The 27,686-nt window shown below is 40.5% G+C and overlaps 1 protein-coding gene across 2 annotated transcripts in view; it reads right to left on the bottom strand.

The window, feature by feature from the left end:
* Positions 1 to 27,686, bottom strand: part of NEK4 (NIMA related kinase 4) — a 189,299-nt gene that overhangs the window by 74,779 nt on the left and 86,834 nt on the right. The window contains exon 10 of one of the 2 annotated variants that reach the window (XM_053721029.1): positions 9,637 to 9,783. In XM_053721029.1, the coding sequence (XP_053577004.1) occupies positions 9,637 to 9,783 (147 nt within the window). The remainder of the gene's footprint in view (positions 1 to 9,636; positions 9,784 to 27,686) is intronic. The other variant, XM_053721030.1, reaches the window with a different exon arrangement.

Below are 27,686 nucleotides of genomic sequence, written 5' to 3'. Positions count from 1 at the left end.
TCCCCTCTCTTTTGCTCTCCCGCTCTCTCCCCCCTTTCTTTTGCTCTCTCTTCCCCCTCTCTTTTGCGCGCTCTCTCTCCCTCCCTCTCTTTTGCTCTCTCTCTCTCACTTCCTCTCTTTTGCTCTCTCTCTCCCCCCTCTCTTTTGCTTTCTCTCTCCCCCTCTCTTTTGCTCTCTCTCTCCCCCCTCTCTTTGCTCTCTCGTTCTCTCTCCCCCCTCTTTTCTCTCTCACCCCTCTCTTTTGCTCTCTCTCTCCGCTCTCTTTCTCTCCCCCCTCTTTTGCTCTCTCTCTCCCCCCTCTTTTGCTCTCTCTCTCCCCTCTTTTGCTCTCTCTCTCCCCCCTCTTTTGCTCTCTCTCTCTCTCTCCCCTCTTTTGCTCTCTCTCTCCCCCTCTCTTTTGCTCTCTCCCCCCCCTTTTGCTCTCTCTCCCCCTCTCTTTTGCTCTCGCTCTCTCTCCCACCCTCTCTTTTGCTCTCTCTCTCCTCCCTCTCTTTTGCGCGCTCTCTCTTCCCCTCTCTTTTGCTCTCTCTCTTCCCCTCTCTTTTGCTCTCTCTCTCTCTCCCCCTCTCTTTTGCTCTCTCTCTCTCCTTCCCTCTCTTTTGCTCTCTCTCTCTCCTCCCCTCTTTTGCTCTCTCGCTCTTTCCCCCCTTTCTTTTGCTCTCTCTCCCCCTCTCTTTTGCGCGCTCTCTCTCCCCCTCTCTTTTGCGCGCTCTCTCTCCCTCCCTCTCTTTTGCTCTCTCTCCCCCCCTCTCTTTTGCTTTCTCTCTCTCCCCTCTCTTTTGCTCTCCCTCTTCCCCCTCTCTTTTGCTCTCTCGTTCTCTCTCCCCCGTCTTTTCTCTCTCCCCCCTCTCTTTTGCTCTCTCTCTCCGCTCTCTTTCTCTCCCCCCCTTTTGCTCTCTCTCTCTCCCCCCTCTTTTCTCTTTCCCTCTCCGCTCTCTTTTGCTCTCTCTCTCTCCCCCCCTCTCTTTTACTCTCTCTCTCTCCCCCCCCCCTCTCTTTTGCTCTCTCTCTCTCCCCCCCCCCCCCTCTAAGCCCCACAATGCAATATACATTAATAAACTATTAACCCCAAATCTGCCATCCCCCCACATCGCAACTAATAATAAAAGTGATTAACCCCTAAAACGCCATCCACCCACAACGCAATATACCTTAATAAACTATTAACCCCTAATGCCATTCACCCACATCGCAATCTACCTAATAAAATATATTAACCCCTAAACCGCCATCCCCCACAACGCAAATAACTAATTTAATCACTAAGCTCCCTAACCTAACGCCCCCTAAATTAACCCATTTAGATAAAATAAAAATATAGTTTAAAAAAAAAAACTAAGATTAAATTAAAACAAATAAATCTAAAAAAAAAAAAAAAAAGTCTAAAATTACAACAAAAAAATTTAAAAATGGGGGGGCGGGGCCAGCTAACACAGAAGTAAGATGTGTGTGTGTGAAGAGCTCTCGGATCTAATTTGATAAAAAGAAAGTTTGGTCGTCTTTTAAAAACTCATATTATACTGAAAGGAGAGCTTTATAATACCCAGAGATACCGGGGACTTTGAGAGAGACCGACTGGTTATTTTTGATCCTGTAACTTCAACAGAATTGTAACCATGCTGGAGACCTTAGAGGATTGGGAATTGGCTATGGCGCAGATCGTCAGTGATAACTTTCTCAATCTAACGCAGGCACTGCGAAAGCTTTGTAAGGAGGCAGAAATCGGCAATGATGTACATGCACGAGCAGATGACCAGCTTCTAGATTTCAGCCATGAAAACATGGTCTCCTCCATATATCAAGGCAGCTTCATAGATACATCTGTTTATCGGTCTAGGTGCAGCCATTTTGGACACATCCAGCATGTAGACGTCCCTGCATGTCATGGTAGAGAGACACTACGCCATGTTATGTATGATCTTTTGGACAAAGAGGGGAAGATTAGCCTTGATGAGTCAACAGAACATCAGCAATACCACAACAGTTCCCTGCCAAGCCTGACTTGGGATGCAGCTGACGCAGTAGTCATAAACAACTGCTACAATTTCTACATTATTGAAACACTGTCTTGTCCCCCTTGGCCGTTATACATTCTAAAGACAGAATGGAGAGACGGCCTTTGGGCCATTAAATGGCTTGATTCTCATCTTCAGGGCTCTCCCCCATTCAGTATTCCTTCCGTTCGTACTACAAGCCGGAGAGGAATAGGCTAACTGTTTTCAACATAGCAGACTAGGCACAAATTGAGCTGCTGAATTCATCTTACCTTCAGAGACGCAAAATCATATGAGGGCTATTAGCCGGATACAAAAGGTGTTTTTTCAAGGTGGTGGTGGACTAATTATATAATACTTTCCTTCTTCTTCCTTCTACAGCTTAGCATAGTTGATTTACGGTTACTAGCTAATATTCGGCTACATTACGAGTTTTGCGATATGGCTCTTTTTCTCTACCGCTGGTATTACAAGTCTTGCAGGTATATCTGTACCACACACTTTTTTGGCCGTAACGCAACGTAACTACCGCAGCTTTTAAAAAGTCCTTTTTCAATGGGACTTCCACAGCGCTGGTATTACGAGTTTGCCTGTCCGGCCAAAAAGTGAGCGGTACAGCTTATACTGTCAAGATCCATACCGTAAACTGAAAGTCAGTAGTTATGGCTTTTATGTTACAACGCCGTAACATAAAACTCATAACTAAAGTGCTAAAAAGTACACTAACACCCATAAACTACCTATTAACCCCTAAACCGAGGCCCTCCTGCATCGCAAACACTAAAATAAAATTATTAATCCCTAATCTGCCGCTCCTGACATCGCCACTACTAGAATAAACATATTAACCCCTAAACCGCCGCACTCGCGCATTGTAAACACTAGTTAAATATTATTAACCCCTAATCTGCTGTCCCTAACATTACCGCAACCTACATTACTGTTATTAACCCCTAATCTGCTGCCCGCAAAATCACTGCCACTATACTAAAGTTATTAACCCCTAAACCTAACCCTAAGTCTAACCCTTACACCCCTAACTTTAATATAATTAAAATAAATCTAAATAAACATTACTATCATTAACTAAATAATTCCTATTTAAAACTAAATACTTACCTATAAAATAAACCCTAAGCTAACTAATATAACTAATAGTTGTATTGTATCTAGCTTAGATTTAATTTTTATTTCACAGGCAAGTTTGTATTTATTTTAACTAGGTAGACTAGTTAGTAAATAGTTATTAACTATTTAATAACTACCTAGCTAAAATAAATACAAATTTACCTGTAAAATAAAACCTAACCTGTCTTACACTAACACCTAACCTTACACTACAATTAAATCAATTACATTAATTAAATACAATTAACTAAATTACAAAACCCCCCCACTAAATTACACAAAATAAAAAATAAATGATCAAATATTTAAACTAATTACACCTAATCTAATAGCCCTATCAAAATAAAAAAGCCCCCCCAAAATAAAAAACCCTAGCCTACAATAAACTAGTACCGATGGCCCTTAAAAGGGCCTTTTGCGGGGCATTGCTCCAAAGAAATCAGCTCTTTTACCTGTAAAAAAAAATACAAACAACCCCCCAAGAGTAAAACCCACCACCCACACAACCAACTCCCCAAATAAAATCCTATATAAAAAAACCTAAGCTCCCCATTGCCCTGAAAAAGGCATTTGGATGGACATTGCCCTTAAAAGGGCATTTAGCTCTTTTTCTGCCCAAACCCTAATCTAAAAACAAAACCCACCCAATAAACCCTTAAAAAAAACCAACACTAACCCCCGAAGTGGACAGTTTTTGAAGACCGGGGGCATCCATCCTCAACAAAGCGGCAGAAGTTCTCAGCGAAGCCGACAGAAGTCTTCATCCAGACGGCATCTTCTATCTTCATCCATCCGGAGCGGAGCAGCTCCATCTTTAAAGACATCCGGCGCGGAGCATCCTCTTCCTTAAAGGAACCTTCATTCTTCGTTAGCCGTGGATGTCTTGAAGATGGAGCCGCTCCGTGCCGGTTGGATGAAGATAGAACATGACGTCTGGATGAAGACTTCGGCTCTCTTGGATGAAGACTTCTGCCGCTTCGTTGAGGATGGATGCCCGGTCTTCAAAAACTGTCCACTTCGGGGGTTAGTGTTGTTTTTTTTTAAGGGTTTATTGGGTGGGTTTTATTTTTAGATTAGGGTTTTGGGCACCGAAAAAGAGCTAAATGCCCTTTTAAGGGCAATGCCCATCCAAATGCCCTTTTCAGGGCAATGGGGAGCTTAGTTTTTTTTAGATAGGATTTTATTTGGGGGGTTTGGTTGTGTGGGTAGTGGGTTTTACTTTTGGGGGTTGTTTGTATTTTTTTTTACAGGTAAAAGAGCTGATTTCTTTGGGGCCATGCCCCACAAAAGGCCCTTTTAAGGGCTATTGGCAGTTTAGTGTAGGCTAGGTTTTTTTTGGGGGGGGGGCTTTTTTATTTTTGGCTATTAGATTAGGTGTAATTAGTTTAAATATTTGATAATTTCTTTTTTATTTTGTGTAATTTAGTGTTAGTTTTTTTTTTGTAATTTAGTTAATTGTATTTAATGTAATTTAATTAAGTTTAAGGTTGAGTGTTAGTGTAAGACAGGTTAAGTTTTATTTTACAGGTAAATTTGTATTTATTTTAACTAGATAGTTAGTAAATAGTTAATAACTATTTACTGTAGTAACTAGTCTACCTAGTTAAAATAAATACAAACTTAGCTGTGAAATAAAAATAAAACCTAAGATAGCTACAATGTAACTATTAGTTATATTGTAGCTAGTTTAGGGTTTGTTTTATAGGTAAGTATTTCGTTTTAAATAGGAATTATTTAGTTAATTATAGGAATTTTTATTTAGATTTATTTTAATTATATTAAAGTTAGGGGTGTTAGGGTTAGGTTTAGGGGTTAATAACTTTAGTATAGTGGCGGCGACGTTGGGGGCGGAAGATTAGGGTTTAATAAGTGTAGGTAGGTGTCGGCGATGTCGGGGGTGTCAGACTAGGGGTGTTTAGACTCGGGTTTATGTTAGGGTGTTAGGTGTAAACATAACTTTTCTTTCCCCATAGGAATCAATGGGGCTGCATTACGGAGCTTTACGCTCCTTTATTGCAGGTGTTAGGCCTTTTTTTAGCCAGCTCTCCCCATTGATGTCTATGGTGAAATCGTGCACGTGCACATAAAACCAGCTCAAAGCAGCGCTGGTATTTGAGTGCGGTATGGAGCTCAATTTTGCTGAACGTTCACATATTGCCTGCGAACGCCGGGTTTAAGAAAACCTGTAATAGCAGCGCTATAGGGAGGTGAGCGGTGGAAATAACTTGCAAGCTAGTACTGAGCCGCTCTTACTGCAAAACTCGTAATCTAGCCGATATGTAGGCATGTATAGTTATTTATAGGTACTATAAAAGTGTACGTAGATGCTATACACTCCAATAGATTAGTTCTGCTATCCCATATATACCTTATTTTAGTACAATAGTGAGTGCTAAGATCAAAGTGGACCTTGTTTGTAATGTTCGGTTTATTTCTATGTTTGTTCATGCAATGTTTTGTTTAAATTTAAAAATGATATACCATATAAGTTCCAAATACTATGGGCATGTTGGGAAACTGGCAGCTGCCTATACATATAGGAAAGGGGTAACCAACATATAGTAATTTCTCCTAACATCCACATTGAGAACGCTTATAATGTACTCTACAGTTTTTGTTGTATCCAGTTCTTTTATAGGAAGGATATCGATTCACAATTTGAATAGTAATAGGAAGTGCTGGTAGGATTTCCTCAGGTTCATTTATTACATTTGCTAGTTAATACATAAGACAAATTTGGTTATTAAATAGGATTTCATATTTGGAATTCAACTATCTCTAACACCGTATAATGTTGACTCCGAGTGGTGTACGTTGTTTTGCGCTGTAGTAGACTTCTACTTTTTGACATAATCACCTGTTGTTGGATATAGGGCCCATATCCAATCAGCAGGGTTTCATGTATTTTTTTATATTGAAATTGAATATTTCTTAAGATATTTCACTACCACAGAAGATGATTTAGACCCCCAACCCATATCTTCATAGACACGGTATTGCTGCAATTGTACTTTTGTCCTAAACTAGTAAAAACCACAATACATTATACCATTTCAGAAACAGCCTCAGTCTCAAGATTTATTTGAAGGTCACCTTAACTTTGATTACAACCTATTAATCATAAGTCATTAAACTGATACAATACAACAAGCACATAGTACACCTATTATTAATAGGTCTTATAAGAGAGTTTTATTTTTTTCTACATTGTTAAATGGCTGGACTCCTACTCCCCCCCCCCCCCCCCTCCATATGGGACTGGCACTTCTTGATTCTGGCCAGAGTCTTCTATCGCGGTTTACCTTGATACATACCGCACTTAATACCAGATTCCTCTATTCATACATACTACAAGAACACTTGTTACCTTTATATATAATCCATAAGCTAGCTCCCAGTGTTCTTTTCTGTTGCTTTACAATGCACTTCTCCTGCAATATTATATTTAGATTGCTAGAAACACAAAAGTGGTTTTTTTTAAATAGTTGTGGGCGATATATATTTGGATGTAGGGCAGAGGTTTAATACTGTAATGTTAGCTGCAAAAAGCAAATCAGCATTCTTGTTATATAGTGGCATTTAATATATATTATTGTATTAATATTGCTAATTGTCAAGTCATGTATATCTTTATATTTTACAAGCATTCTTTGATGTATATGCTTTTTTAGTCTTTATTTTTTCTTAATGTCAAATCATCTTGCAGTGTTCTCCCCCAAAAGAATTATATTCAGAGTGTTAGAAGTCCAAGTGTGGCTTCAAATATTTATGGGATATAGATTATATATATATATATAATAGCTGCAGCACTCCAAATTTCTTTTTATGATTTTATTACATATTACATAAAAAGAAATTTGGAGTGCTGCAGCTATTTCTATATTATTATCTGTCAAGGTGAGACAGAGGCAGCTTGCACCCATCAACAATACGGTAAATTGGTGCTGGACTTTACTATTATTGTATATATATATATATATATATATATATATATATATATATATATATATATATATATATATATATATACTTAAATAGATAAGAGGTTTAGTATTTTTTGGGGGTATCAAAAGCAAATCAGTATGCTTGTTGTACAGTGACATTTACTTATGACTGTACTTATGTGTTTGACAAATTTGCAAATTTACGATTGTGTTTTCCTGTCAATGTCTTACAGTCTGTAAAATTCACTAAACCTCAATAAAAATTATAAAAAAAAAAAATTAAACCTAATCTTATACCCCTTTGAAAATACAAAAGCACCCCAAAAATAAAAACACCCCTAATCTAAACTAAATAACCAATAGCCCTTAAAAGGGCCTTTTGTAGGGCATTGTCCTAAGTTAAACAGCTCTTTTACATAAAAAAAATACTAAAACCCCCCACCCAAAAAAACTAAAACTAAAAAAAAATTAAGCTACCCATTGCCCCTAAAGGGGCATTTGTATGGGCAATCAGCTCTTTTGCAGCCCATGAAAATAAACAAACCCTAATCTAAAAAAAAAAGTCACCCCAAAAAATAAAAAAAAAAGCCTAAGTCTAACCCTCAAATAGGTGTTCACAGTTCCTGAAGTCCGGCGGAGAAGGTCTCCTTTTAGGCGGTTAAGGTCTTCTTCCAGGCGGCGACATCTTCTTCCAGCGCGGGGACCTCTTCTATCTTCATCCAGGGCGAGGGCGGCGTGGAGGTGACCGGGGAGCAAGAACGCCGGTAACGGAGCCATCCAGTGTGGAGGTTCCTCTTCATGTGGTCACCGCCGCACACTGAAGATTGAATGCAAGGTACCCATTTTATATTTGGGGTAACTTGCATTCCTATGGGCTGAAATTTTCAAATCAGCCAATAGGATGAGAGCTACTGAAATTCTATTGGCTGATTTGAACAGGCTTGCTGCGCCTGCCTATGTGTGGCGAGGTGAAAATGGAGTAAAATTTCTCAATTTCCACCGCGTATGTCCTTGCGCTGAATATATGATACCGATTTACGACGCAGTTCTATGTTAGTTTATGGGAGTAAAATTAGTGGGTGACGGGTGAAATATACATTTATATGCGGTGCCGTATATGTGATAGCAATACCCGACTAAAATCTGGCGACGCCACGTATGTAATCTCGCCCCGTTACATATATGGTGGTCTTGCCCCAACAGAATGACTGCTGGGGTGTTGAAGGCATGTCAGATAATCCAAATGTCCCTGAAATCCTGTTGTACACCACTCCCTTCCAAAAATTAAAGAAATGGCTATATTTAATTTTCTACTGATTATGCTTAATAGCGCCACAAAACTCATCCCTAAATATTTGAACACCCCCAAAAAAAGACGAATGGTCTGCCCAAGTTTCTCTTAATACACTGGACTAATTATACAAGTAATATTGACTGTATTGCTTCAACTAAGTGTTATGTTAAATGTTTTTTCTCCTTTTTTGTTCAGCTACTTCATTGCTTAAAACTTATATATAATTATGACTAGGTTTCGTAGTTTAACATATTTACATTAAAATAACAAGCTCTAATTGTGAATACATCATCATGGATTTGCAGACTGAGGTGGTTTTAGCCACCTTCCTGCAACCCCTTCCTGATGATTCCTACCCTGCTGGGCGCAGATACCCAGCCTGTTTTAATATTCCCTATTATTGTACTCAAAGTATCATAGGATATTTTGTATAGTATATGGACAAGATATATATGAATGTATATCAATTATTGTTTCTTTGTACACTTTTTGTTTTTTTCAATGAAGCTTGTTTAATTAAAAAAAAAGGATCTTGTGGCAAACTCTGTATCCACAAAGGTTAATTTTAGTTAAACTAAATGGAGCAATAAAGTCAAAATAAAATAAAAATGTCATGCAGTATTTTTTATTTTTTTACATTTTTCAAATGATGTCTTCTTATATGCACACTTTCTCAGACACCATTTCCTACTGAGCATGTGCAAGAGTTCAGTGTCTGTAGTTCACTGATTTTCCTTTTAAACAAATAGCACAGCTGTTAGCACAGATATCAGCAATATTGGTGCGTTTTGCTAAGTGAAACCCAATGTTCCTAGAGGGATATAGCTGTGCCTCACTGACGAGCACCACAGGAGGCCAAAACTATTGTCTGGGGTTCAGTCTGCTCCTCGTTCAGAGGATTGCCTGGTATTTCGGGCTGGACTGTTCTTTATAGGCATGATCAGACATATACTTCAGATAAGTTTCTGTGAAAAGCACAATTGGGTGAGTTTCCAGGTGGTTACTCACCAAACAAGCTACTGAGTCTGGTTGGGTGAATCTCTTTCCGTATATGTTTATTATGACCCTTGGGAAAATTCTCTTTTTATGGTTATGCACAGTAAATAACTATGTTTTACTTCAAATAAGTTTATATAAAAATGAATTGGTCTGTCAAGCTTAACATTGTCACACAATACTAATATCTTTCTAAATGAGGTATAATGCATGTATATTATTTAAAATATTTTGAGCAATATAGTTGGGCATTACCTCTAATAAGTAAGTGCACACTAACCTGAGACAATACAATACTATGTTTGGAGTTATTTACAGAGTCTGAAGGTTCAGAACTGCATCTCTCAGGGTTGCTGATGGAATTTCTCACGGTTCTGTGAATACCGGCAGGAGGAGAGGGTAAGGGCCTCTGATTCCCCACATCAAACTAAAAGCAAAATAAACAACTTTCATCAGTTCATTGTTAAAAATAGTTATCATAAATATATATATATATATATATATATATATATTTATTTAGTGACAGAATATTCGTATTTACCTTCTGAGATAATGAGTAACATTATCCCCCCCCCCCCATTCATAGCTTCCTCCCCATCATGCCCCAATCAAAATCAACATACAGTTGCTTTTCCCTAGAGGTCAAAAAGAAAAATTTTGTAAACTAGGTTTTCTGCAAAATGTTGCAAATCAATAGCTGTTTTTTTTGGGCAATTTGCAGCATTTTAAAAACAGATTACAGAATTTGCTTTTTGGCCTCACTAAGAAGCACGGGACAAAGTACAGTTTGAAAACAACAGCAAAATGCCCCATTAACCCTTTAAGGCCCACCACAGTTTGCATGTTGAAGACAAACCAAGCCATTGATAGGCTGTTAATGCTACAGCCTCCCTGGGTGGTTCAGAGACTGTGGGGAACCACATGAGGCAGGGAGCGGATATACATCATGGTTCATGTAATTCTCCGGTCTTTGCTCTGAGACAAATTTGGAAAATCACTTTCAAAGTCCCTTTTTTTCCTGTAACTAAACTATGCTTTTTCTTTCATAAAGGTGGTGAGACTGCACAATCCATTTCTTTTGGGAATTACACTCCTGGCCACTAGGAGGCAGCAAGGATTCCCAAAAATTTCAAGAGCCCTTAAAACCGCTCCCACCATACTGGAAACTAGTCTTGTCTTTGCCTCTACAGGACGAAGGTGAAAAATGAGAGGTGCTCCAGATAATGTTCTATGAGAGGGGTCCTCAGATCCATTCGAGTCAGATTTTCCCCTCAAACAGCTTATGTTTGACAGAGGGAGGTCTATGGAGTATTGGTTAGTGGCACAATTACACCCTATGGGAGTTACTCACAGGCTTGCTACAGGTGTCGCAGGGAACTGTCCCTAGCCTCCTCCTGTTGGACTGTCGTTATATTCCACAACGCATATTGCTGTCACGCATACAGCACCAAATTGGCTATCTACTAAAAGCAGTTTTCTTCTGAGATGTAATCCTCCACAGGTCGTTTGCCTTGTTTTAAGGATCTCATATTCAATTCTGCACTTAATAGTTTGTTAGCATCTTCTTAGAGGAGAGACACTGCACTAAAAAAAATGCATCTAGGAAGTTAAGTATAGCATCATCGGTTTCAAAAACAGAATTTATGTTTACCTGATAAATTACTTTCTCCAACGGTGTGTCCGGTCCACGGCATCATCCTTACTTGTGGGATATTCTCTTCCCCAACAGGAAATGGCAAAGAGCCCAGCAAAGCTGGTCACATGATCCCTCCTAGGCTCCGCCTACCCCAGTCATTCGACCGACGTAAAGGAGGAATATGCATAGGAGAAATCATATGATACCGTGGTGACTGTAGTTAGAGAAAATAATTCATCAGACCTGATTAAAAAACCAGGGCGGGCCGTGGACCGGACACACCGTTGGAGAAAGTAATTTATCAGGTAAACATAAATTCTGTTTTCTCCAACATAGGTGTGTCCGGTCCACGGCGTCATCCTTACTTGTGGGAACCAATACCAAAGCTTTAGGACACGGATGAAGGGAGGGAGCAAATCAGGTCACCTAAATGGAAGGCACCACGGCTTGCAAAACCTTTCTCCCAAAAATAGCCTCCGAAGAAGCAAAAGTATCAAATTTGTAAAATTTGGCAAAAGTGTGCAGTGAAGACCAAGTCGCTGCCTTACATATCTGATCAACAGAAGCCTCGTTCTTGAAGGCCCATGTGGAAGCCACAGCCCTAGTGGAGTGAGCTGTGATTCTTTCAGGAGGCTGCCGTCCGGCAGTCTCATAAGCCAATCGGATGATGCTTTTAAGCCAAAAAGAGAGAGAGGTAGAAGTTGCTTTTTGACCTCTCCTTTTACCAGAATAAACAACAAACAAAGAAGATGTTTGTCTGAAATCCTTTGTAGCCTCTAAATAGAATTTTAGAGCACGAACTACATCCAAATTGTGTAACAAACGTTCCTTCTTTGAAACTGGATTCGGACACAAAGAAGGCACAACTATCTCCTGGTTAATATTTTTGTTAGAAACAACTTTCGGAAGAAAACCAGGCTTAGTACGCAAAACCACCTTATCTGCATGGAACACCAGATAAGGAGGAGAACACTGCAGAGCAGATAACTCTGAAACTCTTCTAGCAGAAGAAATTGCAACCAAAAACAAAACTTTCCAAGATAGTAACTTAATATCTACGGAATGTAAGGGTTCAAACGGAACCCCTTGAAGAACTGAAAGAACTAGATTTAGACTCCAGGGAGGAGTCAAAGGTCTGTAAACAGGCTTGATCCTAACCAGAGCCTGAACAAAAGCTTGAACATCTGGCACAGCTGCCAGCTTTTTGTGAAGTAAAACAGATAAAGCAGAGATCTGTCCCTTCAGAGAACTTGCAGATAATCCTTTCTCCAAACCTTCTTGTAGAAAGGATAGAATCTTAGGAATTTTTATCTTGTTCCATGGGAATCCTTTAGATTCACACCAACAGATATATTTTTTCCATATTTTATGGTAAATCTTTCTAGTTACAGGCTTTCTAGCCTGAATAAGAGTATCTATTACAGAATCTGAAAACCCACGCTTTGATAAAATCAAGCGTTCAATCTCCAAGCAGTCAGTTGGAGGGAAACCAGATTCGGATGTTCGAATGGACCCTGAACAAGAAGGTCCTGTCTCAAAGGTAGCTTCCATGGTGGAGCCGATGACATATTCACCAGGTCTGCATACCAAGTCCTGCGTGGCCACGCAGGAGCTATCAAGATCACCGAAGCCCTCTCCTAATTGATCCTGGCTACCAGCCTGGGAATGAGAGGAAACGGTGGGAATACATAAGCTAGGTTGAAGGTCCAAGGCGCTACTAGTGCATCCACTAGAGTCGCCTTGGGATCCCTGGATCTGGACCCGTAACAAGGAACCTTGAAGTTCTGACGAGAGGCCATCAGATCCATGTCTGGAATGCCCCATAATTGAGTTATTTGGGCAAAGATTTCCGGATGGAGTTCCCACTCCCCCGGATGGAAAGTCTGACGACTCAGAAAATCCGCTTCCCAATTTTCCACTCCTGGGATGTGGATTGCAGACAAGTGGCAGGAGTGATTCTCCGCCCATTGAATTATTTTGGTCACTTCTTCCATCGCCAGGGAACTCCTTGTTCCCCCCTGATGGTTGATATATCCAACAGTCGTCATGTTGTCTGATTGAAACCTTATGAATTTGGCCTTTGCTAGTTGAGGCCAAGCTTTGAGAGCATTGAATATCGCTCTCAGTTCCAGAATGTTTATCGGGAGAAGAGATTCTTCCCGAGACCATAGACCCTGAGCTTTCAGGGGTTCCCAGACCGCGCCCCAGCCCACCAGACTGGCGTCGGTCGTGACAATGACCCACTCTGGTCTGCGGAAGCTCATTCCCTGTGACAGGTTGTCCAGGGTTAGCCACCAACGTAGTGAATCTCTGGTCCTTTGATCTACTTGGATCGTCGGAGACAAGTCTGTATAATCCCCATTCCACTGTCTGAGCATGCACAGTTGTAATGGTCTTAGATGAATTCGTGCAAAAGGAACTATGTCCATTGCCGCAACTCCCCTCACTTGAGGAATCATCTTGGGCAACATCATTATCAGTGGCATCATTGTCCCTATTTTGTTTGGACACTATGTCACAATCATCACATATATTTAAATGGGGAGAAACCTTGGCTTTCAAACATATAGAACATCGTTTATCTGATGGTTCAGACATGTTAACAGGCATAAACTTGATAACAAAGCACAAAAAACGTTTTAAAATAAAACCGTTACTGTCACTTTAAATTTTAAACTGAACACACTTTATTACTGAATATGTGAAAAAGTATGAAGGAATTGTTCAAAATTCACCAAAATTTCACCACAGTGTCTTAAAGTCTTAAAAGTATTGCACACCAAATTTGAAAGCTTTAACTCTTAAAATAACGGAACCGGAGCCGTTTTTACATTTAACCCCTATACAGTCCCAGGTATCTGCTTTGCTGAGACCCAACCAAGCCCAGAGGGGAATACGATACCAAATGACGCCTTCAATAAGCTTTTTCAGTGGTTCTTAGCTCCTCACACATGCATCTGCATGCCTTGCTCTCCAAAAACAACTGCGCATTAGTGGCGGGAAAATGAGGCTCTGCCTATGACTAGAAAAGGCCCCCAGTGAAAAAGGTGTCCAATACAGTGCCTGCCGTTTTTTTTAAAAACAATCCCCAAGATTATAAGAACTATTTATAGTTATAATCCACTAAATATGCTTAGAAAGTAATCGTTTTAGCCCAGAAATATGTCTACCAGTCTTGAAAGCCCTTATGAAGCCCTTTATTCTTATACTTAACTAAGAAAATGGCTTACCGGTTCCCATAGGGAAAATGACAGCCTTCCAGCATTACAAAGTCTTGTTAGAAATGTGGCCAGTCATACCTCAAGCAGCAAAGTCTGCCCACTGTTTCCCCCAACTGAAGTTACTTCATCTCAACAGTCCTGTGTGGAAACAGCCATCGATTTTAGTAACGGTTGCTAAAATCATCTTCCTCTTACAAACAGAAATCTTCATCTCTTTTCTGTTTCAGAGTAAATAGTACATACCAGCACTATTTTAAAATAACAAACTCTTGATTGAAGGATAAAAACTACATTTAAACACCAAAAAACTCTTAACCATCTCCGTGGAGATGTTGCCTGTGCAACGGCAAAGAGAATGACTGGGGTAGGCGGAGCCTAGGAGGGATCATGTGACCAGCTTTGCTGGGCTCTTTGCCATTTCCTGTTGGGGAAGAGAATATCCCACAAGTAAGGATGACGCCGTGGACCGGACACACCTATGTTGGAGAAATAGGTGTTTATGAAATCACTGTGAGAACATTAACACGATCTGCCCTATATGTCCTGAGTGTAAATAGTAAATTGCAGGCATTTTTAAACTCCCTAAACTGTGATCTATCCCCTGAATTTTTTTTCTGGAGGACTAACTTTGGGGTTCAAGGAGTTGTTCTGTGTTATTGCTTTTTAGAAGAGATGTTATCTTTTATTACTAAGTGAAGACTTTAATTTTCTACTTGTAACTCTCTTAATCCTTGAGATAATATGTCTTCCTGTTGTGAAAGGGTTAAGAGGTGATTAGCAAGGTCTGCTGGATCCATATTTTTCTGGCTTAGTAATACGGAATGCTTTATCCGGAACTACACCATAAAAAAAGGATCTCAACTGCAAAGCTGTTTCGGTAAAGACATTAGTGCAATAGTGATTCAGTTAGAGTTGATATTGTAGATACAGTGTAGCAAGATGTTATTTATGAGGATTGTAATCAATTGTAGTTTAGTAGTTACTATGTAGCTTAGTTGTTTGTACACAGCATTATAGATTGTTTGGAAGAGAGAGAGAATTGGATTATCTCTGACAAAGTTCCACTTGATAGTGAATGAGGTACGTCTAAACAGATCGTTAAGGCTAGTTGTTGTTAAGGTTACATGGAGAATAGAATTGCTGCAAGGTGAGGCAGATATATGGTAGAACGTCTGGTGGGTGTGACAGCTTCTCTTAATTTTCTCGCTTTTGTCAACGGCTTAGATAAGGATTATAGAAGTGCTGTAGAAAGTTAAGTGATATGTTTGTAGGTGAAGATATCTTGTCACCTTGAACACGGATCATCCGGAAGTAGCCGCAAATGGCTTGAGGTAACTTGGAACACAGCTAGTAATTCCATAGTAACTGATCTGTTTTATTTTAGGCTGTAGTCAAGCAAATACCAGAATTGGATGATAAGAAAATCTGCTGTGATCAGTACCAGGCTGCAGGTGCTTTTGTATAAGGTTCGGATTGTAAATGCAGAATCCGGGCTGCAAGTAAGTTGTGCAGGAGACGAGTTTCTGTATTGAAGGTACGATACCTTTACACTTGCATTAAAGTGAATGTAAAGTTTCATCAAATAGTGCCCGGTTTTTAAAAATACTATTAAAAACAGGGGCACTTTCATTGATGAAACTTTACATTGCACCATATTTGTAGAAATACTTACCTCTTTGTCTTGAAAGCAGCTCCAGCGCTTCGCCAGCCCGTCGCAAGCCTCTTCCTACGTCAGCAATGACGATTCCGGCATCCTCCAAAAGCAACGCCTAAAGCAACGCCATAATTGGAGGAAGGCCGTAATCGTAATTTCTGACATAGGAAGAGGCTTGCGACGGGCGCGGGAAGCGACATCATCAGCCCGGCTTTCAAGACGAAGAGGTAAGTATTTCTACAAATATGGTGCAATGTAAAGTTTCATCAATGAAAGTGCCCCTGTTTTTAATAGTACAGTATTTTTAAAAAAACGGGCACTACTTGATGAAACTTTACATTCACTTTAAGCAGTTATAACTAAAGTCCAGCTAGTTTAACTAGCAAATACTCCATAGCTTAGATGGCTAAGTAAAGAGCGTTTACGGATTGTAGTCCGCACACAATCCAAATTGCTAAGCACCTGAGGAAAAAGGGCAGGTCTTTTATGGAAAGTAGTGATTAAGAACCTGCCCATATCTTAAAGGGAAATCAAATTAATAAAAAGGTTGCTCAATTATGACAATAGGCTATTAGTAGGTAATTGTGTCTATTGTGACAAATATATATATATATATATATATATACACACACACACACACACATACACACACACACACTTTGGGGTATGCAGGAACCTTATTTTCCCTATACTTACCATGTGTTGGTTGTGTCCATTTAGTTTAACTCGTCTGATTCTTTTTTTCTTATTTGTTGTCTTATACTATTTGACTGACTATATGTCAGTTTACTAGTTTAGTGCATGTCTGCTTATCAGGTTAGTGTGTGTCGGCTTGTTAGGTTAACGTGCATCAGTTTAGATGCACGTTCAGGTTTTTGGCTATCGAGCGCGCTATCAGGATGTTTTCCCGGAGTCTGCTTTTTAGCTTGTTTCGGTTTTCGTGTGCATTGCCTATTTGATTTTCACACTCTGTCCATTTGTCTGTTACTGCAGTTTCTGTTTGTGCTTTAGTTCCATATCGGATTAGCGCTCATCGTTTCTGTTCTCCGATGGATTCTTAGTGCTCTCACATTTGCTTAGCCCTTTGCTGGTTAGAAGGGGAAAGATTTTCATTACTTCAAAGAGCTGCCTATAAGGGTATAAGGCTCTGTGCTGTTTTTCTCCTGCTTATTTTTCTTTTTCTTGGATTCATATGCCTTAATTCTTGAAGGTTGTTTCCATAGTGATTGTTTTATTGTCACAATGGAACATACCAATTTTGTCCCCAAAACTTATGTATCCTTAAAAGCTAGATCCACTGAACACTTTCCTACTAATATATGCGGCGCCAAGCCGGATTTCCCGCATGGCTATTGGCTAAGAGGTGGAAACATTATTTCTCAGCCAAATAGCGAAAATAGTGTTCTGCCGGTGGGCTGCATTAGCAGCTCAGAGCGGCGATCACTTGGAACAAATAAAGGAGCTTTTAAACATGAAGTATTTTATACTTCATGAATGAAAGTCCCCTTTATTTGTTCCAATGGTAAATCCTAGCGTTTCACAAACACTAGGATTTACAATCACTTTAAGAGTGTGTTTTGAAAGTTTGTTGATATTATGCCCCCTGCTTAGCTTTGCAAATTGTATGCATAATTTAATGCATTCTAAATCAGACTGATGCTGATATTATGCCCTCTGCTTAGCTTTGCAAATTGTATGGATCATTTAATGCATTCTAAATCAGACTGATGCCTGCTTCTAAAAAGGTATCTGTCCTACTTCTGGTTGTTCTTTACTGGGGAGTTCTTCAGATTTTGCTCCAGGATTTAAAATCTTTGTATGTTCTACAGTGTCTGAAATGTTGGCAGTTATGCCTCCTTCAAGTAAGTATAGGTCAGTTTCTGATTACCCTTCCACTAGCTTATTTGATTTAAATAGTTCTAAGACTGTTAATCAACATATATCAGAATCTGGTTCGACCGATTTGTTCTCAGAAGGTGAAATATTTTATGATGATCAGGAGTCAGCTTCTGATCAAGATACAGACTCATCCTATTTTTTAAGCTTGAACATCTTCATTCAATTTTAAGGGAGGTGTTATGTACCTTAGAGGTTTAAGATCCTAAGGTGGCTATTAAGCAATTGGATCCCATCTCTGAACTAGTCTTTAAGAGTGGTCAAAGCTGGTTATCTTTTAATCCATCTTTAAGATTTAAGAAGAGGTTTCCTTTAACTGCTTCTAACATTGAGCTTTGGAAAACTATTCCTAAGGTGAATGGGGCTATTTCTACTTAAGTTATACATACTACTATTCCTGCAGAAGATAGTAGATAATGACCCTATTAATAGGAAGTTAGAGTATTTCCATAGGAAGGCTTTTCAGCTTCCACTCTTTGGTGTTATAGTCTATCTGCTAGCGAAGATTTTCTGAATCTTTTTGGAGTCGTTTAAAATCAGCTAATGCTTTCATTTGTGATGCTGTTGTTGACATTAAGATTAATGGCAAAAATATGGCATTAGAAGTTATAAACGGGAGGGCTTTGTGGTTGAAATCATGGTCAGCTTACATGGTTTTTAAGTCTAGGCTCTTGTCTCTACCTTTTGAAGGGAAGATTTTGTGTGGGACTGGTTTAGATTCTATTATTTATATTGTGATTAGAGGTAAAGGAACTTTTCTCCCTTAAGACAAAAAGTCGAAGGGTAAGTTCAAGGCTTCTAACCGTTTCCGTGCCTTTCGTCAGACTAGGGACCAAAAGTTCTCCTCTTCCACTTAGAAACAGGGACCTTCCAGCTTTTTCTGCAAGCCAAATTCAAAATGGAACAAATCTAAGCAGTTTAAGTAACGTGTTTTCCTCTACTAAGTCAGCATTAAGGTGCAGCCGCCGATCTAGAGTTTCTGGTAGTGGCAGATTGCGCCTTTTTCAGGAGGCCTGGTTTTAGTCTGTTCAGGATCCCTAAATATAATTTCTCAGAAATACAAAATAGGTTTCAGGTCAAGGCCTCCCAGGGGTAGGTTTCTTCTGTCTCATGTTCCAAAGAACCCTGTAAAGACAAAGCATTCTTTCAGACTGTCTTAGATCTGGAATATAAGGGGATAATTATCCCAGATCCAGAAATGGAGCAAGGTCTGGGGTTGTATTCCGACCTGTTCATTGTTTTCAATGAGAAATTTACAGGCCAGTTCTGGATCGAAAGACTTTGAAACAAGTTTCTCAGGGTTCCTACTTGTAAGATGGAGACAATCCAGACTATTCTGCCTCTTGTTCAGCAAGGTCAATTTATGTTGAATAGATTTGAAGGAAAATTCTATTCAGGTTCCTATTCATCATTTTCTAAGATTTGCATTCCTCGACAAGCACTTTTGTTTGTTGCTCTTCCATTTGGTCTGGCTACTGCTTCCAGGATATTTACTAAGGTTCCCAGGGAACACTCATCTGTAATAAGAGTCCTGGTTATTGTTTCGGTGGTTACTTACCTGGACGATATCTTGGTACAGGCTCCATCTTTTCATTTAGCAGTATCTCACATTAGACTTTTGTTATTTCCTTGAAAGCATGGTTGGAAAATTAATAATAAACATCCGTTTAAACCATTGAGCAGGATTAAAAGGGACACCAGGCTACCACTGTTTAGAAATGATCTCCGAGATTGCATTAGCAACTGAAAATACTTCCGGTGACCTAACAAAGGATTTAAAAATAATAAATCCAACTGTTTAACAGACATCCTCAGGAACTTTGGAATCCTGAACCCCTTAAGTGCATAACACTTCTCTTAGAAGAAAACAAAGGTGTTCAAGCTTAAACAAAAAAAAAAGAGGAAGATTCCGTTCCCTGATCAGAGTGACACTTGATCATCTGAAAACACTTCACCCTCAGAGGATAAATCAGAAGCACCAAGGCCTGGAGCATTCAGCTTAACAGACTTTTGTTAATCCCTCTCCTAGTTTATCTGATTTGAGTAAATAAAAAACACCTTCTCACCTTTACTTGGAGGGGTCATGGTCGCCAACATCTCAGATAAAGTGGAGCATACAAAATATTTAAATCCTGGAGCAAAATCTGAAGAACTTCCCTGTAAAACAAACAGAGGGAGGACAGATACCCTTAGAAGCAAGAGCAGCATTAGGGGCCTATTTAACAAAGGTCTGTCGGACCTGAGTCGACAGTGTGGATCAGGTCCGACAGACCTCGCTGAATGAGGAGAGCAATACGCTCTCCGTATTCAGCATTGCACCAGCAGCTCTTGTGAGCTGCTGGTGCAACGCCGCTCCCTGCAGATTCGCTGCCAATCGGCCGCCAGCAGGGGGTGTCAATCAACCCGATCGTACTTGATCGGGTTGAATTGAGGCGATGTCTGTCTGCCTGCTCAGAGCAGGTGGACAGGTTATGGAGCAGCGGTCTTTAGACCGCTGCTTCATAACTGGTGTTTCTAGTGAACCTGAAGGCTCACCAGAAACACGGAACTTCAAGCTCCGTACGGAGCTTGATAGATATGCCCCTTAGACTGATAAGAATACCTAAGATGATAAGTGCACGATTTGCAAAGCTGAGAAGGGGGGGGGGGGATAATATCAACTAGCTTGCAAAAAACTACACTTAGTAGTTAAGTGTTCAGAGGATCTAGCTTCTGTGGTACTAGCAATAACTGAAGAAGGGACAGAATCAGTATGCTCCATTATGAAAAATAACAGGTAGACAATGAGAAAATCAAATTACAGATAATGGATTTAAATATAGAAATAAGGTAGGGTAAATAAATTAAACTGCTTTAATTTGAGTGTAATTAAATCTTACCCCCTCACCAAAGACTTAAAGGGACAGTCTACACCAGAATTTGTATTGTTTTAAAAGATAGATAATCCCTTTATTACCCATTCCCTAGTTTTGCATAACCAATACAGTTATATAAATACACTTTTTATCTCTGTGATTATCCTGTATCTAATCCTCTGCAAACTGCCCCCTTATTTCTGTTCTTTTGACAGACATGCATTTTAGCCAATCAGTGCTGGCTCCCTGGAACTTCACGTGCGTGAGCACAGTGTTATCTATATGACACACATGAACTAACACCCTCCAGTGGTGAACAACTGTCAAAATGCCCTGAGAGAAAAGGCGGCCTTCAAGGGCTTAGAAATTAGCATATGAACCTCCTAGGTTTAGCTTTCAACTAAGAATACCAAGATAAAAAAGCAAAATTGATGATAAAAGTAAATTGGAAAATTGTTTAAAAACAAAATTTATGCTTACCTGATGAATTTATTTATCTTGTGGTGTATCCAGTCCACGGATCATCCATTACTTGTGGGATATTCTCCTTCCCAACAGGAAGCTGCAAGAGGATCACCCACAGCAGAGCTGTCTATATAGCTCCTCCCCTAACTGCCCACCCCCAGTCATTCGACCGAAGACAAGCAAGAGAAAGGAGAAACTATAGGGTGCAGTGGTGACTGTAGTTTAAAAAATAAAAAACACCTGCCTTAAAATGACAGGGCAGGCCGTGGACTGGATACACCACAAGAGAAATAAATTTATCAGGTAAGCATAAATTTTGTTTTCTCTTGTAAGGTGTATCCAGTCCACGGATCATCCATTACTTGTGGGATACCAATACCAAAGCTATAGGACACGGATGAAGGGAGGGACAAGGCAGGCGCTTAAACGGAAGGCACCACTGCCTGTAAGACCTTTCTCCCAAAAATAGCCTCCGAAGAAGCAAAAGTATCAAATTTATAGAATTTAGAAAAAGTATGAAGCGAAGACCAAGTCGCCGCCTTACAAATCTGTTCAACAGAAGCCTCATTTTTAAAAGCCCATGTGGAAGCTACCGCTCTAGTAGAATGAGCTGTAATCCTTTCAGGAGGCTGCTGGCCAGCAGTCTCATAAGCTAAGCGTATTATACTCCTTAGCCAAAAAGAAAGAGAAGTTGCCGAAGCCTTTTGGCCTCTCCTCTGTCCAGAATAGACAACAAACAATGCAGATGTTTGACGAAAATCTTTAGTAGCTTGTAAATAAAACTTTAAAGCACGAACCACGTCAAGATTGTGTAAAAGACGTTCCTTCTTAGAAGAAGGATTAGGACACAGTGACGGTACAACAATCTCCTGATTGATATTTTTATTAGATACCACCTTAGGTAGAAACCCAGGTTTGGTACGTAACACTACCTTATCTGCATGGAAAATGAGATAAGGGGAATCACATTGTAAAACAGATAACTCTTCGAGCCAAGGAGATAGCTACTAAAAACAGAACTTTCCAAGATAAGAGCTTAATATAAAGGTTCAAACGGAACCCCTTGAAGAACCTTAAGAACTAAATTTAAACTCCATGGTGGAGCAACAGGTTTAAACACAGGCTTGATTCTAACCAGAGCCTGACAAAATGCCTGAACATCTGGAACCTCAGCCAGACGTTTGTGCAAAAGAATAGACAGAGCAGAAATCTGTCCCTTTAAGGAACTAGCTGACAAACCCTTCTCCAATCCTTCTTGGAGAAAGGATAATATCTTAGGAATCCTGACCTTACTCCATGAGTAACCCTTGGATTCACACCAATGAAGATATTTACACCATATCTTATGATAGATTTTCCTGGTGACAGGCTTTCGTGCCTGTATTAAGGTATCAATGACCGACTCAGAGAAACCACGTTTTGATAAAATCAAGCGTTCAATCTCCAAGCAGTCAGACGCAGAGAAATTAGATTTGGATGGTTGAAAGGACCCTGAAGTAGAAGGTCCTGTCTCAGCGGCAGAGTCCATGGTGGAAAGGATGACATGTTCACCAGATCTGCATACCAAGTCCTGCATGGCCACGCAGGTGCTATCAAAATCACTGATGCTCTCTCCTGCTTGATCTTGGCAATCAGACGAGGGAGCAGAGGAAACAGTGGAAACACATAAGCTAGGTTGAAGGACCAAGGCGCTGCTAGAGCATCTATCAGTGCTGCCTTGGGATCCCTGGACCTGGATCCGTAACGAGGAAGCTTGGCGTTCTGACGAGACGCCATGAGATCCAGTTCTGGTTTGCCCCAAGTTGAATCAACTGTGCAAATACCTCCGGATGGAGCTCCCACTCCCCCGGATGAAAAGTCTGTCGACTTAGAAAATCCTTCTCTACTCCTGGGATATGGATAGCTGATAGATGGCAAGAGTGAATCTCTGCCCATAGAATTATCTTTGAAACCTCCAACATTGCTAGGGAACTCCTTGTTCCCCCTTGAGGGTTGATGTAAGCTACAGTCGTGATGTTGTCCAACTTAAATCTGATGAACCTGACCGCAGCAAGCTGAGGCCAAGTCTGAAGAGCGTTGAATATCGCTCTTAGTTCCAGAATGTTTATCGGAAGGAGGGCCTCCTCCGGAGTCCATGATCCCTGAGCCTTCAGGGAGTTCCACACTGCACCCCAGCCCAGAAGGCTGGCATCTGTTGTTACTATTGTCTAATCTGGCCTGCGGAAGGTCATACCCTTGGACAGATGGACTCGAGATAGCCACCAGAGAAGAGAATCCCTGGTCTCTTGATCCAGATTTAGTAGAGGGGACAAATCTGTGTAATCCCCATTCCACTGACTGAGCATGCAGAGTTGCAGCGGTCTGAGATGTAGACGGGCAAATGGCACTATGTCCATTGCCGCTACCATTAAGCCGATTACTTCCATACACTGAGCCACTGAAGGGCGAGAAGTAGAATAAAGAACACGGCAGGAATTTAGAAGTTTTGACAACCTGGCCTCTGTCAGGTAAATCTTCATTTCTACAGAATCTATCAGAGTTCCCAGGAAGAAAACTCTTGTGAGAGGGGATAGAGAACTCTTTTCTTTGTTCACTTTCAACCCATGAGACCTCAGGAAAGCCAGAACAATGTCCGTATGGGACTTGGCAATTTGAAAATTCGACGCCTGTATCAGAATGTCGTCTAGGTAAGGGGCTACTGCTATACCCCGCGGCCTTAGGACCGCCAAGGGTGACCCCAGAACCTTTGTAAAGATTCTTGGTGCCGTGGCTAACCCAAAGGGAAGAGCCACAAACTGGTAATGCCTGTCTAGGAAGGCGAACCTGAGAAACCGATGATGATCTCTGTGTATCGGAATGTGAAGATAAGCATCCTTTAAATCCACGGTAGTCATATACTGACCCTCCTGGATCATAGGAAGGATGGTTCGAATAGTCTCCATCTTGAAGGATGGGAGCCTGAGAAATTTGTTTAGGATCTTGAGATCTAAGATTGGTCTGAAGGTTCCCTCTTTCTTGGGAACCACAAACAGATTTGAATAGAAGCCTTGCCCCTGTTCCTCCTTTGGAACTGGGTGGATCACTCCCATAACTAGGAGGTCTTGAACACAATGTAAGAATGCCTCTCTCTTTATCTGGTTTGCAGATAATTGTGAGAGGTGAAATCTTCCTTTTGGGGAAGAAGCTTTGAATTCCAGAAGGTATCCCTGAGACACAATTTCCAACGCCCAGGGATCCTGGACATCTCTTGCCCAAGCCTGGGCGAAGAGAGAAAGTCTGCCCCCTACTAGATCCGTTACCGGATCGGGGGCTGATCTTTCATGCTGTCTTAGAGGCAGCAGCAGGCTTCTTGGCCTGCTTTCCTTTGTTTCAAGCCTGGTTAGGTCTCCAGACCGGCTTGGACTGGGCAAAATTTCCCTCCTGTTTTGTATTAGAGGAAGTTGAAGCTGCACCACTCTTGAAATTTCGAAAGGCACGAAAATTAGGCTGTTTGGTCCTTAATTTGCTGGACCTATCCTGAGGAAGGGCGTGACCTTTTCCTCCAGTAATATCAGAAATGATCTCCTTCAGCCCAGGCCCGAATAGGGTCTGCCCCTTGAAGGGAATATTGAGAAGCTTAGACTTTGAAGTAACGTCAGCTGACCAGGATTTAAGCCATAGCGCCCTACGCGCCTGAATAGCAAAACCTGAGTTCTTAGCCGTTAGTTTGGTTAAATGAACAACGGCATCAGAAACAAATGAATTGGCTAGCTTAAGGGCTTTAAGCTTGTCAAGGATATCATCCAATGGGGTTTCTACCTGTAGTGCCTCTTTGAGAGACTCAAACCAGAAGGCCGCAGCAGTAGTGACGGGGGCAATGCATGCAAGGGGTTGGAGAATAAACCCTTGTTGAATATTTTTTTTTTAAAGGCAAGCCTCTAATTTTTTGTCCATTGGATCTAGAAAAGCACAACTGTCCTCTACAGGGATAGTGGTACGCTTAGCTAGAGTAGAAACTGCTCCCTCCACCTTAGGGACCGTCTGCCATAAATCCCGTGTAGCGGCGTCTATAGGAAACATCTTTTTAAAAACAGGAGGGGGAGAGAACGGTACACCTGGTCTATCCCATTCCTTAGTAATAATTTCAGAAAATCTTTTAGGGATTGGAAAAAACATAATTTATGCTTACCTGATAAATTTATTTCTATTGTGGTGTATCCAGTCCACGGATCATCCATTACTTGTGTGATATTCTCATTCCCAACAGGAAGTTGCAAGAGGACACCCACAGCAGAGCTGTCTATATAGCTCCTCCCCTCACTGCCATATCCAGTCATTCGACCGAAAACAAGCAGAGAAAGGAGAAACCATAGGGTGCAGTGGTGACTGTAGTTTAAAATTAAAAAAAAACATAATTTATGTAAGAACTTACCTGATAAAATCATTTCTTTCATATTGGCAAGAGTCCATGAGCTAGTGACATATGGGATATACAATCCTACCAGGAGGGGCAAAGTTTCCCAAACCTCAAAATGCCTATAAATACACCCCTCACCACACCCACAATTCAGTTTAACGAATAGCCAAGCAGTGGGGTGATAAAGAAAGGAGTAGAAAGCATCAACAAAAGGAAATTTGGAAATAATTGTGCTTTATACAAAAAATCATAACCACCATAAAAAGGGTGGGCCTCATGGACTCTTGCCAATATGAAAGAAATGAATTTATCAGGTAAGTTCTTACATAAATTATGTTTTCTTTCATGTAATTGGCAAGAGTCCATGAGCTAGTGACATATGGGATATCAATACCCAAGATGTGGAGTCTTCCACTCAAGAGTCACTAGAGAGGTAGGGAATAAAATAAAAACAGCCATATACCACTGAAAAAATTAATCCACAACCCAAAAAAATAGTTTATTTTCATTTTTGAAAGAAAAAAACTTAAATCAAAAGCAGAAGAATCAAACTGAAACAGCTGCCTGAAGAACTTTTCTATCAAAAACTGCTTCCGAAGAAGCAAATACATAAAAACGGTAGAATTTAGTAAATGTATGCAAAGAGGACCAAGTCGCTGCTTTGCAAATCTGATCAACTGAAGCTTCATTCTTAAAAGCCCACGAAGTGGAGACTGATCTAGTAGAATGAGTTATAATTCTCTGAGGCGGGGCTTGACCCGACTCCAAATAAGCTTGATGAATCAAAAAGCTTTAACCAAGAGGCCAAGGAAATAGCAGAGGCCTTCTGACCTTTCCTAGGACCAGAAAATATAATAAATAGACTAGAAGTCTTCTTGAAATCTTTAGTAGCTTCAACATATTTCAAAGCTCTCACCACATCCAAAGAATGTAAGGATCTTTCCAAAGGATTCTTAGGATTAGGACACAAGGAAGGGACAACAATTTCTCTACTAATGTTGTTAGAATTCACAACCTGAGGTAAAAATTCAAATGAAGTCCGCAAAACCGCCTTATCCTGATGAAAAATCAGAAAGATTCACAAGAAAGAGCAGATAGCTCAGAAACTCTTCTAGCAGAAGAGATAGCCAAAAAGAACAACACTTTCCAAGAAAGTAGTTAAATGTCCAAAGAATGCATAGGCTCAACTGGAGAAGCCTGTAAAGCCTTCAGAACCAAATTAAGACTCCAAGGAGGAGAAATTGATTTAATGACAGGCTTAATACGAACTAAAGCCTGTACAAAACAGTGTATATCAGGAAGTATAGCAATCTTTCTGTGAAATAAAACAGAAAGAGCGGAGATTTGTCCTTTCAAGGAACTTGCAGACAAAACCTTATCCAAACCATCCTGAAGAAACTGAAAAATTCTAGGAATTCTAAAAGAATGCCAGGAGAATTTATGAGAAGAACACCATGAAATGTAAGTCTTCCAAACTCTATAATAAATCTTCCTAGAGACTGATTTACGAGCTTGAAACATAGTATCAATCACTGAGTCAGAGAAACCTCTATGACTTAGTACTAAGCGTTCAATTTCCATACCTTAAAATTTAATGATTTGAGATCCTGATGGAAAAAAGGACCTTGAGATAGTAGGTCTGGCCGTAACGGAAGTGGCCAAGGCGGGCAACTGGACATCCGAACCAGTTCCGCATACCAAAACCTGTGTGGCCATGCTGGCGCTACCAGCAACACAAATGATTGTTCCATGATGATTTTTGGAAATCACTCTTGGAAGGAGAACTAGAGGCGGGAAGATATAAGCAGGATGAAAACACCAAGAAAGTATCAGCGCATCCACTGCTTCCGCCTGAACATCCCTGGACCTGGATAGGTATGTGGGAAGTTTCTTGTTTAGATGAGAGGCCATGAGATCTATCTCTGGAAGACCCCATATCTGAACAATCTGAGAAAAAACATCTGGATGGAGAGACCACTCCCCTGGATGTAAAGTCTGGCGGCTGAGATAATCCGCTTCCCAAATGTCTACACCTGGGATATGCACCGCAGAGATTAGACAGGAGCTGGATTCCGCCCAAACAAGTATTCGAGATACTTCTTCATAGCGTGGGGACTGTGAGTCCCACCCCGATGATTGACATATGCCACTGTTGTGAAAATGTCTGTCTGAAAACAAATGAATGGTTCTCTCTTTAACAGAGGCCA

This window comes from Bombina bombina, chromosome 7 (genome assembly GCF_027579735.1).
Source record: "Bombina bombina isolate aBomBom1 chromosome 7, aBomBom1.pri, whole genome shotgun sequence".
Lineage (NCBI taxonomy): Eukaryota > Metazoa > Chordata > Amphibia > Anura > Bombinatoridae > Bombina > Bombina bombina.
The sequence above is the reverse complement of the archived record's forward strand: the minus strand, read 5'-3'. Positions and strand labels throughout refer to the sequence as shown.